General features: G+C 40.0%; 8 protein-coding genes across 8 annotated transcripts; 5 read left to right on the forward strand and 3 right to left on the reverse strand.

The window, feature by feature from the left end:
- Positions 1-527: 527 nt before the first annotated feature.
- PAS_chr1-1_0036 (Hsp70 protein that interacts with Zuo1p (a DnaJ homolog) to form a ribosome-associated complex) lies at positions 528-2,123 on the forward strand (the record flags this gene model as incomplete). Its single annotated transcript, XM_002489630.1, has 1 exon — positions 528-2,123. One exon carries the CDS (start codon positions 528-530, stop codon positions 2,121-2,123), a length of 1,596 nt encoding a protein of 531 aa, XP_002489675.1.
- Positions 2,124-2,167: 44 nt separating this feature from the next.
- Positions 2,168-3,529, reverse strand: PAS_chr1-1_0037 (Hypothetical protein; the record flags this gene model as incomplete). Its single annotated transcript, XM_002489631.1, has 1 exon — positions 2,168-3,529. One exon carries the CDS (start codon positions 3,527-3,529, stop codon positions 2,168-2,170), a length of 1,362 nt encoding a protein of 453 aa, XP_002489676.1.
- Positions 3,530-3,746: 217 nt separating this feature from the next.
- PAS_chr1-1_0038 (Origin-binding F-box protein that forms an SCF ubiquitin ligase complex with Skp1p and Cdc53p) lies at positions 3,747-5,843 on the forward strand (the record flags this gene model as incomplete). The annotated part of the gene is made up of 1 exon (XM_002489632.1): positions 3,747-5,843. One exon carries the CDS (start codon positions 3,747-3,749, stop codon positions 5,841-5,843), a length of 2,097 nt encoding a protein of 698 aa, XP_002489677.1.
- A 15-nt stretch (positions 5,844-5,858) lies between these two features.
- Positions 5,859-7,715, reverse strand: PAS_chr1-1_0039 (Myb-related transcription factor; the record flags this gene model as incomplete). The annotated part of the gene is made up of 1 exon (XM_002489633.1): positions 5,859-7,715. One exon carries the CDS (start codon positions 7,713-7,715, stop codon positions 5,859-5,861), a length of 1,857 nt encoding a protein of 618 aa, XP_002489678.1.
- A 437-nt stretch (positions 7,716-8,152) lies between these two features.
- On the forward strand, positions 8,153-11,020 carry PAS_chr1-1_0040 (Ubiquitin carboxyl-terminal hydrolase; the record flags this gene model as incomplete). Its single annotated transcript, XM_002489634.1, has 1 exon — positions 8,153-11,020. One exon carries the CDS (start codon positions 8,153-8,155, stop codon positions 11,018-11,020), a length of 2,868 nt encoding a protein of 955 aa, XP_002489679.1.
- Positions 11,021-11,231: 211 nt separating this feature from the next.
- Positions 11,232-12,623, forward strand: PAS_chr1-1_0041 (Hypothetical protein; the record flags this gene model as incomplete). Its single annotated transcript, XM_002489635.1, has 1 exon — positions 11,232-12,623. The coding sequence occupies one exon, from the start codon at positions 11,232-11,234 to the stop codon at positions 12,621-12,623; it is 1,392 nt and encodes a 463-aa protein (XP_002489680.1).
- Positions 12,624-12,639: 16 nt separating this feature from the next.
- Positions 12,640-14,769, reverse strand: PAS_chr1-1_0042 (Multistep regulator of cAMP-PKA signaling; the record flags this gene model as incomplete). Its single annotated transcript, XM_002489636.1, has 1 exon — positions 12,640-14,769. One exon carries the CDS (start codon positions 14,767-14,769, stop codon positions 12,640-12,642), a length of 2,130 nt encoding a protein of 709 aa, XP_002489681.1.
- A 232-nt stretch (positions 14,770-15,001) lies between these two features.
- Positions 15,002-16,691, forward strand: PAS_chr1-1_0043 (Hypothetical protein; the record flags this gene model as incomplete). The annotated part of the gene is made up of 2 exons (XM_002489637.1): positions 15,002-15,440; positions 15,574-16,691. 2 exons carry the CDS (start codon positions 15,002-15,004, stop codon positions 16,689-16,691), a joined length of 1,557 nt encoding a protein of 518 aa, XP_002489682.1.
- Positions 16,692-16,731: the final 40 nt, after the last annotated feature.

The raw sequence follows: 16,731 nt of genomic DNA on the forward strand, positions 1-16,731 counted from the left end.
TTAACGAGTGTAATTGATATCAAACGAGAGCAATTTTTCAGTTCCGTCAGGTATAAAGGATGTAAATTATGTTTAATTGATTCTTCACAACAAAGGAAGCGGACCTTGAGTACACATAACATTTTAATTATATCTTAATATATTTAATTGAGGCGGTTTAACATCCTTCGAAGATACATATAGTCACATTAGAAACTGTTCAGCTTACCTCCAAGTCAGAAAGTAGTTTCCGTTAGATACACTGCTGAGCACCTCATTGGGATGAGAGTGTAATCAGCCCAGAAACTTTCCTTATCTGAAAAGCCCGGCCAAACTTAGCAACTATGAAATTGAGACTGAAAACGTGTATATCAACCACGAATATATCACTTCTTGTTTGGAAAAACCTTCGTTGCTGGTGTCTCACACATGCTGATTTGAGATCTAGAGTCTCGACATCCAACATCGAAAATGTACCTTCATTCTGAAAAAAATTTTTGCTTCAAGAACTAACCTCAACTCTGCCTTAGTAACTCATATCACAGCTAATGTCCTTTATCGGTCTACATTTTGGTAACACATCTACTTCTATTGCCGTCACAAAAGGTGATGGTAAAGTCGACGTCATCGCAAGTCCCGACGGTGAAAGGGCCATTCCATCTGCTCTCTCTTACGTTGGAACAGATGAGTACCATGGTGGTCAGGCTTTAGCTCAATTGATTAGAAACCCACAAAATACTATCATAAACTTTAGAGACTTTGCTGGCGTCTCCTTTGACAAGGCCGTTCTTCCCGAAATTGTAAACTCTGCCAAGGCAATTAACGTTGATGGCAAGGTTGGTTACGAAATCGAAGAGGATGGTAAAACGACCAAGATCACTGTAGATGAGGTCATCAAGAGACACTTTCAGCAAATCAAGGCTGCTGCTGAGGACTACATAGGAAACAAAGTTGAAGGTGTCGTTTTAACCACCCCTACCAACTTTTCAGATGAGCAGAAAAAGGCACTAAAGAGCGCCACCAAGGAGGCAGGATTAAATGTTCTACAGTTCATCAACGAGCCTTCTGCTGCTTTGTTGGCTCATCTGACCGCCAATAACAAATTGGAAGAGGATAGAATATACGTCGTGGCTGATTTTGGTGGTGTCAGATCTGATGCTGCTGTAATCACTGCAAGAGGAGGAATCTTCACTATATTGGCCACGGAGCACAACTTTGAACTTGGAGGTGACCAACTGGACGCTGCTCTTTCAGAATTCTTTGCCAAAGAGTTTGAGAAGAAATACAAAGCTAACCCAAGAAAGACTCAACGTTCCCTAGCTAAGCTGAAGAGTGAATGTATCACCACCAAGAAGACTCTGTCCAACGTGCAAAGTTCCACTATTTCTATCGACTCTTTATCCGATGGCTTTGACTTCCACTCATCTATCAACAGACTGCGTTATGAAGTCGTTGCTAGGGATATCTTTTCCAAGATGGCTGCTTTCGTTGAGGAAACTGTCCGTAAAGCTGGATTGGAAACTTTAGATATCGACGAAGTGCTACTTGTTGGAGGTACTTCTAATACTCCCAGATTGGCTTCTAATGTTCAATTCATCTTCCCAGAATCAACTGTCGTTGTGTCCCCAGCTTTAGACTCCAAGGCTCTTGACCCAAGTGAGTTAATCTGTCGTGGTGCTGCGTTGCAAGCCGCTCTGATTGAATCCTATGACGAGGATGAGATTAACCAATCATTGCAACCCGTTGTAGTTAACCTTGAACACATTGCCAAGCCAATTGGTCTCAAGAATGCTGATGGTGAATTCATCCAAATAATATCTAGAGAAACTGCCTACCCAATCAAGAGATCCTTAACATTTGATACCCCAGGAGATGTTTTGATCGAACTGTATGAAGGTGAGAGGACCATCGAAGAATCGACTGTTGAACCTGAAGAAGGCGAGGAGGAATACAGTGATGAAGAGCCTGAAGTGTTGAAGAAAGTTGTGTATGTTCCTGGACAACTGCTTGCTCAGATACCTTTCAAAGGTGAGACTGCCAATGGCAAGTTAGAGGTCATTGTCAGAATTACTGTAGATGGTCTACTACAAGCTACTGTTAGATCTGGCGATAAGGTTGAGAGAGTTGATGTTCATTCGACTTAAAATAGGTTAGATATACCGATATAAAGATTTTCGCTTTTCCGAATCTAGAGTCTTGCTCTAGTCTCTCTAATTTCTCTTTCATTCAATACCGATTGCATCAATTTGTCAACGAGTCCCATTCTTTCCCTAGTTACCTTGTAGGGAGCTGGGACTCTGTCGCTTAACTCCGACCCCAATGCAACGGACTTGGCAAGTTCTTTAGCACAAAGGAGCATTCTGGAAAGACCCGAACAGTTGCAACCAGCCAAAATATATGCATTTAGTTTTCCCAGCTCGCTCAATTGCCCAACGTAAGGAAAATGATCATCAGTGTAGGCCATGATTCCAGACGATGATGAAGTAGCAGTGGCAGTAGCAAGTGAGTTCACTTTACCTAAATTTTTTTGCAAATATTCTAACGATTGGGACGATACAGTTGAATCGTCCACAGTGTTGTAATTAGCCATGAAATTGGTCTGCTTTTCCAGCTCACCCAGTGAACTGTAGAGCAGATTCTTGGATTGTGGAACATAAATGTCGGAGCCAATGGACAGAGAGTGCTCATTACCCGTATTACGAACGTTAACTTGTGATGAAACGCCTCGTATAGGTATAATTGATTTCGAAAACTCAGGCAGGAGTCCTTGTGTGTAGGCGTTGGTGGTAAAAACCACTTTGTCCGCAAATAATTCACCTCTAGAAGTAGATACTTTCCATACACCAGAATCCAATTGCTGCACTTCTTCCACTAGAGTATTGGTATATAGGGCTAGGCCTTTTTGAATAGCTCTGGTTAACATAGCAGTGACGAAATCATACGAATTAACAGATCCATTAGGATAATGAATGACAAAAGGGGTAGTAGGCACATTACTCAGTTGCTTGGCCAAATCCCCAAATAATATTTGCACTTTTCTTTTCAGGTCTACGGAGACTTCTTCATTTTCCATAAAAGCATAGAAATCATTGATGGCAGTCTCCGACGAACGAGGGTTAGAGTAAGCATCAAGATGTATCCGCTCTTGGAAGTCTGCCTTTTCATTAAGATCGGAATCAAGAGTTAGAATTCTAGCCAGCTCCTTCATGTTGTCAACCTCAAAATTGACCAATTGCCCCGCAACTTTCGACCCAAACTTGTCAACATATTCACCATGATTTCTATGGTACTCAGGTTTTATAAGTCCAGAATTTCGGGAAGTGGCTCCAGAGACGGCTGCTCTTGCTTCTAGCATCACAATCGATTGGTCACCAGCAATTTCATTCTGTAAATAGTAAGAAACAGCGGTTCCAGCAAATCCAGAACCAATAACCACCACATTAGCGCTTTGAGGCAGAGAACCATTTATATTTGATGTCATTATACGGTCTATCCACTTTGGAAACGATGTAGTTGAAACGGGGAAGTAATAGTGGTTCCCAAACGACATGAAGAGGTTATATAAGTTTGCAAGAGGGTGACACCATTTTAGTTGTGGTTCCCGGGTATTTTTTTAATCTTTTTAGTCTAAGATAGCCTCCCCAGATATTACCGAGTTGGGCCATTTGGGGCGGTATCGGTGGTATCTGATGGTAGCGCGTTTTTACATGCCTGTGCATTGAACTGGCAAAGAGTATACTATCGTGGGGCCCTGAAGGAGGCAGCAAATGGACCGTCAATTGGTTGATCAGGGACTCAAGACAGGTATTGAGCTTTTCAAACAAAAAGAGTATAGGCGCTGCTACAAGGCATTTACTTCTACTATCAATTTCATTGAGAATGATCCCGAGTTGGCCGCCAGCTGTGTATCTCAACTGATATCTCTGTTAGATTGTAGGGCAGCCTGTTTGGAAAAGCTAGATCAATTGAATATGGCCTTGAAAGATGGTCTTAAAATGATCAAGAGAGAGTGCCACAACTGCAAGGGTTATTTGAGAACTTGCAAAATTTTAGACCTACAAGGGAAGATCAGTGAGGCTTTGTCTACAGCAAGAGAAGGGATCTCCATAATAGAAACTAGAAGAGATCAGGATAATCAATTTAGATATTCCAAGGTTCTTTTGGAACAATTAAAGGAACTGAAAAATGCACTGAAAATCAAATTGGACAAGAAAAATCAGCTACACTTCAAAGTTTTAAAGTTTGACGCACCAGTGCCTTGTACAAAGAAACTAAGATTAGTCACTCCAAGAACAATAGATCCTTCCATTTTTTTGCCGATAGAGCTAGTGAAGCTGATCTTTCGCCTGTTGAATTTCTCAGACATGTATGCCTGTTTATTGGTCTCAACAAAATGGAACTCAATTATATCCTCATCACCGGAACTGTTTCGAAAACTTCAGTTGAAATCCCAACTGTCCAACAAGGCGTTAAACAATTGTTTGAATTTTTTGATTAAAACTATGAAATCTTCAAGTAGCAAAGAGATTGAGTATCTCCATCTCAAACCAAAAAGATCTGATGAAAGATCCTCTTTGAACACGCTCTCCTCTAAACCATTGCTGATAAATGAGTTAGAGATTTATTTGCAGGATTTAACTCTACGAGATTTACTTATTTGCCGATTGTCTTCAAAGAATGGAACAAGATTATTTTCCAGTATTGTTCATTTGAAGCTTTCAGTTCCTCTAACAAGGAACTATGAATCTTTCTTAATACAACAGTTTTCTGGCCTTGAAACTCTAGAATACTCAATTAGTGACTACAAAAGAGTTCCAGGTGATAGATATTTGGCACCATTCACTGAACAGATAGAGTCCTCTGCTGCCACGAGCTCGTTGAACACTTTATCGGTGATTGCATTACCTTCTTACAATAGCATAACTAAACACATTCCATTTTCTTTAGCAATCCAGAGAAATATGCTCAGCAATCTCACTTCCCTGACATTAACTGGCATTGACTTTTCACCTGTGATAGACGAACCATGGCTGGGCCAGTTTTTCAAATCACTTTCCAATCTTGTAACTCTCAATCTTCAATTCAACAAGGGGATGAACTTTGCATGGCTTTTAAGAAACATTTCAAACTACCAAGAAGTTTTACAGTATAACGATCTAGTCAACAACTCTCCCGATACCAATGAACCTCTGATAGCTCCAGTAAATTTTCATTCCTGCCCTTTGAAAGTTCTAGTGATGAGAGAATGCTCAATTCCAGCCGTGAACGTTCAATCTCCTACCCCCTCACTTTTAGCATATGATGCTCTGAAACAACTAACGCATTTAGACTTGTACGGGTCTTCAATATCAACAAGAGAATTATCGAATTTAATTTTCCACTGTTCGCACACATTAACTTCATTGTCCATCGGTAACTGTTTCAATGTATTTTTCACTAGTGACGTATTCGATTCCCGATCAAATCATTTTGATGTCAACATATTTTTTCATGTTCCATACTTAAAGAAATTGTATCTCAATCAGATTTCAACGTTTAATGATTACACACTGAAATGCTTTGGAGAGACTATTCTTACTCGTTTGGAACAATACGCTTTACCACAGTTGAAGTGGGAAGTGTTGGATCTCTCATTTAACAAAATAAGTAACACTGGTCTTTACAATTTATTTCAAGTATCCAAAAGACAGCAGTTAAAAAAGACTAACCAGAAAGCACCCAAACTAGTGATTGAATTACTGATTATAGATGGATGTCACGGCACTGATGAATCTACACTGACTTATCTCAAATCTCAAGGATATATTAGAAAATACTCCTGTATCTACAATAAGGACACATGGAATGGTGTCACTGTGATTTGAATAGAAACAAATATGTTAGGATGGATTGAAAGGAAAAAAACCGAATGCGTCATCATGACTCACACTTTTTTCAGAATTGGAATCTGTTTTATGGCTATTCTTGCGAGCCTGCTCTGTAGCAATGCCATTCGTCAACTGCTTAGTCGGAAATACGTTGTAGTATACTCCAAAACTACTGGCATCATTTGGAATATCCTCCTCATCTTGATGAGCTCTATCCATAACTTTTGGTTCATCTTTTCTGATTTCTTGTTCATAATCTTCGTCTTCTTCGTATTCTCTTCCGTATAATGGACCAAAAGGGGCAGTACTCCTGGGTTCATTAACTTCCTGCTGATGGGTAGGATGGAAATTTGTGTAGTGTGTAGCCACTTGGGTTTTACTTTGGCTATTATCATAATGAAGGGGATGGTGTTGCGATACGGGCGGAGTAGAGGCGGATGTATTGACTGGATTCACATCAGCGAGCTTTCCCAACGAGTCCCAAAAGTCAATATCCTCTTCTATGTCATCTGGAGCAAAATGTGGGTGAAAAGTATTAGTGGGAATTGCTCTATAGTTTTGAGTTGTGGTGTCATTTTTTAAATCTTCTGGATTATGTACCCTTTGTCTTTTACTGGATGATCCAAAATCCCAATACCTTGAATTAAAGTTTGAAGGCGATTGAGAGGTTTCTGGGGGTTGATTCAATAATCTTATTAAATCACTTTCTTTACCCGACACTTTATTCGAATGCGGATCTATTTGATTCAAGTTGGTCGAAGATGAATTCCGAGATGTTGATGTCAATCTGGGAACATTTTTCAAACTTCCCAAGTAGTTGAAATGTTGATGTCTGTTTAATTGCGTCTCCGGATCTAAAACTGATTTCTGGGAATTTGGATTACCGTAATGATGATGTACATGCTGATGAATAGTGATGGCGATATTATATTTCTTAGCCTGTTCAACTAGCCGGTCCACCTCCTCCTTGGAATTGATAGAACCAGTGGATAGAATCTGACCTTCAACACCCGTTGTATTGAACGTCCACTCAGTGTGGGAATGAACTAAATTAGGGCTGGCCTTTTGAAGAGGTTGTGGCGGGCTAGCGCTACTAGTGCTTTGTGGGTGGGAAACATTCTTGGCGCTTTGGACGGCCTTTGGATTAGGTGTTTTATCTGAATCTATGCCTTCGGGAGATTTGATGGTGGAACCTAAAACTTCCTTCTTCTTTTGAACTTTTTCCATTTCTTTGTGAATATCTGGATCTGCTTTACCTCGTACCATCGTAGTAACCAGTTTTCTCCATCTGTTTCTACATGTTAAACTGGGCCTACCAGGAAGGTTCATGGAAATAGTTCTCCACTTTGTGCCAACAGATTGAACCAATCTTATCAGTTCTAAATCTTCCTCTTTATTCCACGGTTTAAATCGATCTTTATTTGGATCTAGAACTTCCACATATCTTTTGGCACATTGGTCTTTAGTTCTACCAACCAACCACGTAGAGACTTTCTGCCATGAGGTTCCATAGGTTTGGAAGGCTTCCAAGAGTAGAGTATCCTCTTCTTTAGTCCATTTCCCCTTCTTGACTGTAGGATCAATAGAATTTGCCCATCTCTTCTTACAGTCAAAAGCTTTCCTTTCGGGTAACTTTTCAGCTACCGTATCCCAATTGATGCTAGTAAGAGGGATAGGTTTTGTTTTGTAATTGTCATCATTATGACTGTCCATATATTGTTCTATTACTAGGCGTTTCAAGTGCTCATCTTCATCCTTGGTCCAAGGACGCCTTGCCTCTCTTCGAAACGTTTGATATCCAAGTGATTGAGTTACAGTTAAAGGATCAAACTGCTGTCGGCTAGCTGGTTTCAACTTAGCTTCCTCCATAGTTTATACTAATAATCGGAGTCAGGAAATTTGGCTACTAATGACATGAGTCCAAAATCACAAGCCCGAAATGCTTGTAAGTCGTGAGAAAACTTGATAGTTTTAATTTGGCTCTTGTCTTTGAAGTACATACATACTAAATATTCGTATGGTACACGATTTTCATGGAAGCTATTTTCCCATCCCGCTCTGTTTGTCATGCGCGCCGAACTCTTCTCCTACCAGATCGGGGAAAGGACAGACCTCACAGCCTCATCAAGATCAAAGGGAAAGAATTATCCATCTTTGAATAAAACCCATTTTTAGACCCTCACCACCTGCGATTCCATCCGGAAATCTTTTGCATCTAACGAACATTTTTACGCTTATTTTGATCAATACGCCTGTCGTTTAAGATCAGGGGATCAGCAATTTGAAGCTCCGAACTCCAAGATTAGATGTTAGTGGAGACTCCAATGTCGACAAAAATGAACGGCACAAAAACACCGCTTCATGACACTCAAAGTCAGTTGGAGATATACTACAGACAAGTAGCGTTGAATGAATTGAAAAATCTTGAGGCTACCATCCAAAGAGACAGGTCCACTCTCTCTTTGGCAACCAAAGCATCAACTAAGATCAATCCTAGATTCTCTAATTCCAGGTATCACAAGGTCATAGATTTGATTGACATGAGCGAACATTGCTATGAAAAGAGTTATCAATCTTATAAATCCCACCATAATGAGACTGGTGTGGCTATGTATTTGAAAGGATATATCATATTGACCATTATTATTCCAGGTATTGGCTCGGATTGTTCAATGTGGAAGAATGATGATGTGGAGTTGTTTAATACTCTCAAAAGACTGTATGAGGAGTCTTTAAATACAGAGCTAATGAGGAAAGTAGTCAACGATCTAAAAATCCAGGATGGCAACATGGACGGCAAAGTTGTTGCCATGAACGAAAGCTTTTCAGCTGACCAACAACTGGATAGAGTCCCTAAGCCAAGATCATTGTCTCCCATCAAAAGGTCTACTGCTAACGTTAATTTGTCAGAATACAGCTCACAGGGGGAATCACAGAATTCTACTCAAGCACCTACGTTCAAAGGGGATCAGGCACCTCCTGATTATACATACACAGTGACTGAATTCCAAGCCCCAACAGATCTAAAATCCAGGGAACGTTTGGACACAAAAAGCATTTCTTCCGCCGAAGCTGATACAGGAGACGTACTAGACATTTACCAATATGTGGATACAAATGGAGGCGGCGTGCCAAATTCACCTGAGGTTGAAAGTACTCTTCAATCGCCCTCAAAGGTTACCGAAACCAATTCTAGTATGGATGAATTTGTGCCTCATATTGATGTGGCTACTTTGAACGGAATTCTTTTTTCTCCCTCAGTTCAATCAAAGAAGATTTTGTTGTTGGATTTGAGATCTAGCGTCGACTTCGAAAAATCACGAATAAGATACCAGAATATTGTCAATATCGAAGCACATGTCCTTAGAAGTTCAACCAGTGATCAGCAGATTGAAAAGCTACTGCAAATGACAAATCCAACTTTTTATCAGCTTTTCAGTACAAGGGATCAATTTTCAACCATAATATATTTCGATAAAGACTCGAAGGTACCTTCAAACGACATGACCAGGTTATACAATATGTTAACAAGCCTGAATACTTCCAAAATGTTGTCTGATTTACCGATATTCTTGCAAGGTGGAATGGATGAATGGTTAAAGTACTATTCTACGGAGCCCATGAAAGTCTTCTACGCTGACAGAAAACTGAAAGGGCCCAGAAAATTGCCAGAATCTGCTCCTCCTCCAATTCCTAATACCGACTACTTGAAGCCCCTTACTCAAACTACATCATACTTGCCGAGAGCAGAAACACAGATAAATTCATCGCCCCATAGACCCAGACAAAATACGCCTCCTAAACTGTTTTCTCACAATGATCGAACTTCAACTACTCCCTTCAATAATGGTGATCAGTACAATCACACCATACCTCAGTATAGGGCAAAGCAGGTATTACATCCATCTCATGCACTGTCAACTATCCCTCCCCCTATTGACCAGGCTCAGGTAACTCAAACCAGAAAACCTGTTTATGAAGAATTATCCATTTGTGGGCTGAAAAACTTTGGTAGTACCTGCTATATTAACAGTATGGTTCAATGCCTTTTTAGCTTTGGAGAGTTTAAGAAGATATTCCTCACTGACCAATTTACCCGTTACTTGACGAGGTCGCCAACCAACACATTAGCTCTGTCAGTTGCTGGCCTTTTTCGAAGTATGACAGCGAATGGAGGAATGTCTATATCTCCAACCCGATTCCTGAGCGTTTGTAACTACTATAGACCTGATTTGAGAATCCCACAAGAACAGCAAGATACTCAGGAATTTCTCATGTTCATCCTGGATAAGATCCACGAAGAGTTAAACTATCCATCGATAGTGAAATTAGATTTTCCCCATAGTACTGCACCGCAACTTGATGATAAACAATATCGAAAATGGTTTTCTGAACTGACAGAGAAGGAAGGTGTTTCTCCAATTTCTACCATGTTTCAAGGCCAGCTAAAGAGTACCCTGATTTGCAATCAATGTGGGAATCAATCAGGCTCATTTACTCAGTTCCAAATCTTGTCTTTGCCTATTCCACCTTCCCATCATAATATGGTAGCAGTGAACGATTGCATCAATCACTTCATCCAGCCCGAAGTATTAAGGGGGGACAATGCATGGTCATGTCCTGAGTGTGAAAAGAGGGAAAAAAGACGTAAGGAAGAAATGAGCCAAATGAACAATAGTGTCTTCAACGATGAGGAAAAGAAACGATCAAGAAAATTATTCAAGATGTTGGGAAGCAAAGAAAAGCACTCACCCAATTCTAACCACTCCAAGGCCAATTTAGTGAAAACCAGTCAGAAAGCCCTATCATTTATATCGTTACCTCAATATCTGGTAATTCACCTATCCCGATTTAATGGTTTCTCTCCTCAAGCATGCAAGTTAGATGTCACAATAGCTTATCCGCTGATATTAGAAATACCCATCCACAAAGAGGATGGGTCTATGAATGTGGCAAGATACAAATTATGCTCTTTAATTAATCATTTTGGTTCGTTGAAGTCTGGGCATTACACCGCGGTAGTCAATAAGTCTGGGCATTTACATAACCCATACTGGTGTTACTTTGATGATGAATCTGTCAGGCCTGGAATCAGTCATGGAGATTTAAACTTGGGAATTAATATGCTGAGCTCAAGAGATGTTTACGTCTTATTCTATGAAAGAATTGCATAAGCTGGGTTCAATAGAGCCCACTAGAACCATCCTGTGTAGACAATAGTACCTTATCCAGAAGCGCTATTTATGTATCATTTATAGGCAGGTCCCAACAAGGTAATATATTATCCCTCTATTTCCTATTCTGGACAAAGTACTACTTTTATACCACGGTTCTTTAGAAGGCAAGCGAACTACTGACTTTGCCTATCAAAGCGTAGTAACGACGATGGAAGAGGTTTGTTCCATATGTTTGGAGGTTCTGGTAGACAAAGAGGCCTTCACCGAACCTTGTCTGCATTACTATCATAATGAGTGCATAAAAGAGTGGACCAAGAGGGCGAATACTTGCCCCAAGTGCAGACGAGATTATTCTCAGATAAGGATAGGTGAGGAAGTGATCTCTGTTAAAAATCGCAGTTTAGAGTTGCATTTGGTGGACGAAACACTAGAGGAGACCAGGGAAAGATTAATAAGTTACACGAATCTCTGTGCTCTATGCGAAGATCCTTCAACGTCGTTGATTTATTGCGAGTCATGTGGGGGTTCTTTTCATTTCAACTGTATTGGGATAGGAGATGAGTTAGATTCAGAATGGTGCTGTCCATTATGCGGAATGTTTCAGAATCATCTGGGTGAAGCTAGCAACAGGAATTTGATATCTGCAACCCCTGTGGGAGAAGGTAGGAGGAGAGTCACATCTATTGTCAATACCAGACGGACCAATTCCATTTATCGTAGTCATTCCAACAGGCCGGCTCAACGAGCGCACTTAATGACCGATTCAGATTATACTATGATAGTTGATCAGCATAGAGAAAAACTGCTTGAATCGCAATTGCAAGAGAGTAATACCCAAAGCAGTGGCGAAGAGGAATCTTGGAAGTTGTTAGACGAAGCATTAAAGTCAGGGACACAGAACTCACAGAGTTCAGAATTCTCCACTGAAAATAACGTTGTACCATTGAAAAACACACATGAACTTGGAAGAAAGTTAAAAAAGCCTAGAAGGGCGTCAGGGATAAAGAAGAACGTGGTGGAACGATCTAGCTCTCATCAGTCTACACAAATACTCAAACCATCCAGCTCCCTTATCAGCGATCTTCTTTTGGAGACTAGGGGCAACAGTAGACACCCAAGCTTCACAAATTCAACTCAAAAATTGACAGTAGAAGCTCTTCAGTCTCACGATCCGACACTCAAACTGAATATTCCAAAGACTGAGACCCTCTCACTAGACCAAAAGATAGTCATCCAGAAACTATTTATAAAGCCTAGATTACGAAATCTTTATGACTCCAACACACTCAGCAAGGACAACTACATCGAGATAAATAAGATAATATGTCGCCGGCTTTACGATAAGTTTCTTCAGGATCAGTTAGCATTAGCATATTTAAAGCAGGTGCTGGAAGTAAAAGAAAGACTTCATGGTCATGACTTGAAACAATTTTTAGCTCAATTCACTCATTGGTCTGAACTAAACGATTTCACTGATGACAAGTGGCAAAAACAAGAGACAGAAGGATCTTGTAATCACAAACAGACTCAAATTTTATCCATGTTCGATTCCATCATTGATACAATGTTACAAAATGAGCTGCATAAGCTCTTAACGTAATCCTGAAATTATATCCCTAATTTGAATCAAACTGATCAGAAGCAGATAGTGGTATCGTGAGAGCTAGGACACAGCCATTCATAGAAATTGCCGACGAATTGGCTTTGCCCCCATATAAACCTTGATCGAAATTTTGAAGCCATTTACGTGAGATATCAACATCAAGCAGTCTCATTTCACCACCTGATACATAAATGACTGAATTCACTTTCGTATACGTACTTCCAATGGTAGTTACGATTCCCTTGGACTGCAAACTCAAAGGAATGAATATTGGTGAAATTTTCCATACTTGAGTTTTCAAGTTCAATTGAAAAAATCTATAAGGGAACGAACTGGTGCTCAAATTATCCAAGTAAACGTTTTCAGCTTTGAATATTCGTTTCCATTCTTCTGATTCGAACATAGATTCCTGATTGGGTAAAATATCTCCATCATCATTGGAAAACACAAAAGACTTTGAAGGGGATGAAAACATATGTACACCTCCGGCAATCATCAAAGAACCCGCTAAATATATCAGACTGTGGCCGCATCTAGGGATAAGGGTTGGCGAAATAGCCATTGGTGTTTCATTATTTGTACTTTGTAGGTACGTATCGATTGGTATCCATTTTTCTTCTGCCATATTAAAGCACCAAAAATCACCTAATATCTCATGCTTTTGAAATGTTTCTACGCCATCCGATCCCGCTGCATCATTTGTCTTTACTGTTTTATAGACTATTCTTGAACCTCCATGAACTACTAAGAGCTTTCTTTCAAGTATTGACTTGAACTGAGTGGGCAATGTGATCGAGGATGTGTCATCTTGAGGACTTGGAGTCCCAGCTCTTGGTGTTACAGACGATTCGCAGGTTGATGGATCACTGCTTTTGTCGCTTTCCAGCATATCTTGGTTATCCACCATCGCAAAGCCAAAAAATGCCCTGGGTGAGGGCCAGCAAGAAGAAGTGGTACATTGGGACTTATTTGTAACATTAATTACGGTTTCCAGTCCACCTATAGGATAGGCCACAATGTCCTTTGAGTAAACAATAAATCCATTCTTTCCCTTCCATAGGTCAATCATGTCAAGTCTCCATAGGTCGTTTGAGGCAATGAATCTATTATTGGAATCCATATTGTACCCACCCATGGCATAAATTATACACTGTTGCTTGTCGGTTCTTCTATCAGAGAAAGACTTGAAATATTTTGGGTCCGAACTAGTTGAGTACTTGTGAACCACCATTTGATGGCCAAAACGTGGGTATGAGTCAGGAACATTTAAAGATACCGTGGGATGTAGCACCATATTGTGCTTGCGAAATATACACGCAAGTGAATCAAATATCCATATGGAATCATGAACCTTCATCGTCTTAGTCACTTGCACATGGCTTCTTTTCTTGTTGACTTGTGTCAGAATTTCAAAACCTCCAGCGATAATTACGTATCTATCGGAGAGGCTATTAGTAACTGGGCAACATAAGGGAGGAAGCATTTCACTTCTGAACAGTAAAGAGCCACCAGAGGTGGCAGTACAATTCGCAGTTTTAGCTAGCTCTGCTTTCATCGACGTTCCCAGCCCATCTAGACGATAAGTCTCTTGAAGTTGTTTTTTGTAGTAAGTTTTTGTAATCGTGTCATAAGCGTAAACGTCTTCATTGGGTACGAGAAATAAACTTTTCAAGATTTGACCATTCAATGGAAGTGGTAGGTCATAATTGAAATCAACAGACACATGGCTCAAAGCTACTAAGTAGTTATTAGTGATGTCTTCAATATATTCATCTCTCTCCTCATCTGTCATTAACCTTAGTCCCCCAAAATAGTAAATCGTGCCTCCAACGTTAACACTACTGTGGTAGATAAGACAGACAGGAAGGCATTCTCCTAAAATTGAAGGAATATACAAATAAGATAAAAACTGCAACGAGCCAGTGACTTCTTGGAGTGGTAATTGGGGTTGAGTAGGCTCTTCCGCCTGATATAACTTTTCTGCAGTCCATGTTTTATGCTTTCGGATATATTCGTTGAAGGTATCCCCTTCCTCAAAGACCGGAAAGCTCGTCGTCTTTCGATAATTGGTTCCAGAGTCAGCATTCACATACGTCAACTGTTTTTTGATTGGCGTCAAGAAAGAACCCACTTCTCCAAACATGAGGGTCTTTTCAAAGGTCCAATGCCGCTGTTAGATAAGCTTTGGTTATCCAGGAGGGTCTGCAAATGTGGAGACTCTGCGAAGTGTACTAACCATCAATGAGATTAAGGATAGAAATTTCTGATGTTAGGATTTTAAATGTTCGTCTCGGTCGACATTTGGAAAGTAAGGCTAGGAAAACCTTTAATCACCCCTTTCATAATCCGTTTGAGCCCCAGTTTCAGTTGAACTCATGAGAAGACAACTTTGTCCTAATCAGGGATCTTCCTACAAATATTTTGTAATTAGGAAGCATGGCTGGGGACTTTCTGGTCTCAGAAGAGTATCTTCTGTCGTTGGAAGCACCCAGATCGATGAATATTTTCTCAAAGAACACACAACAAGAGATGCAAATGTTCAAGCCAGGCCTTTTAAAGTTGCGCATCTGCAAAAATGGGAGCTTTCGGACGTGATAAACAAGTCTTTTGGAAAACCGATAGGCCAGGTCACCACTGAGGTTGATCCAACTACTGACGACAACGTACAGAAAGCTGTTCAGTTTATAAGAGATTTGGTTACACAGAAGAAGTATCCAGAATTGTTGCAAGCATTACTAGATATTGGTGATAAAATGGATGTTTTGAAGCCTGGAATCTCTGTTGTTGAAATGTCTCGGATTCTGGATAACCTTTGTCAGTACCAGTACAGATTACTTTTGAAATTTGAGAGTCTTCCACAAGGATATAATCACCAAATGTCCTCAATAAGAAAGAAGACTCTTAACGGAAAAGAAAATCATTTTGGAAAAAATAGAAACTATCACAGATATGCTATTGTCGTCTCGGTTATTAAATGAAGTCGGAGCATACTCAGCTTTGAGGTTAATAGTTGCCAATCATGAGTATAAGCAGGCCTACGATATGTTAGAGAAAATTGAATCCGAAATTTCCAAAGGTTTTCTGGTATGGACAGTGGATCTCCTGAATACCAAACTGGCTCTTTTTACTGACGCTTTGCCATATAGATGGAGTTTTGGCCAAGAATCTAATAGGCACTTACTGAGAGACAAATGCCTAGTATCTTTTATTTCCCGTTCGCCCAAGAAGCTAGACTCTATTGAGAATATTACTTCTCTTTTACAGGAGAACGATATTACTCCCACTTTGGAAACACATAATATTCTTCTAAGATCAATCGCTGCTATGAGAAACCCTGAAATGCTTCAAACCTATATACGATCGATATGGGGTATTTCTCTGAATGAGGAGCACAAACCAGTGGACATTAGATCTCATTTCTATCCAGATTTACACACTCTTAAGGCTATAGTGGAATCATCCACCCTGAATGGTGAGTTTATGATGTCACTAGATTATGTCAACCATTTCCTTACAAGTTACCCAGATATGAGCATCGGAAGAAATATGTCTTTTTGGACCAGCTTATTCAAATGTGCTGAGATTCATTCCCAAGAGTCACTAGTTACACTTGCGGATGGTAAGATTCAGGTAAACAGGCTTTTTGATGATCTTTGGGATCTTATGAACTCCTTCTCTCGACCCAATTTTTCTCTGTATCTTCAACGGATCAATTTTTTGCATAAGCAGGGTCGAATCAATAATTTGAAGCAGCTCCTGGTCGAGTTACATGCGAAAGCCATATCAACTAAATTCGGATTCAACTCAGAGGCACACAGACGAAGCATTATCTTACTAACCACTGCACTGAACAAGTTAAGTCGGAAAATGATCAGCATGGGATTTTACGAACAAGTTTTGGACCTGGTCAAATCTTTCTCAATAAGCACGGCTATGGAAAAAGAATCTCTAGAGTATGTTGAAAATTTGCAGGAAAAGTACGTGGTTTCAATGCTTAGAAAGAGAAAAGCAGAGGTTGAAACAATGAAGAACTATAATAGTGATGATGACGATGGAATGTGGTGAATTTTATTTTACAGAGATAATGAACGAATGTAATGTCTTT

The sequence above is a fragment of the Komagataella phaffii genome, chromosome 1 (genome assembly GCF_000027005.1).
Source record: "Komagataella phaffii GS115 chromosome 1, complete sequence".
In the NCBI taxonomy this organism is placed as follows: domain Eukaryota; kingdom Fungi; phylum Ascomycota; class Pichiomycetes; order Pichiales; family Pichiaceae; genus Komagataella; species Komagataella phaffii.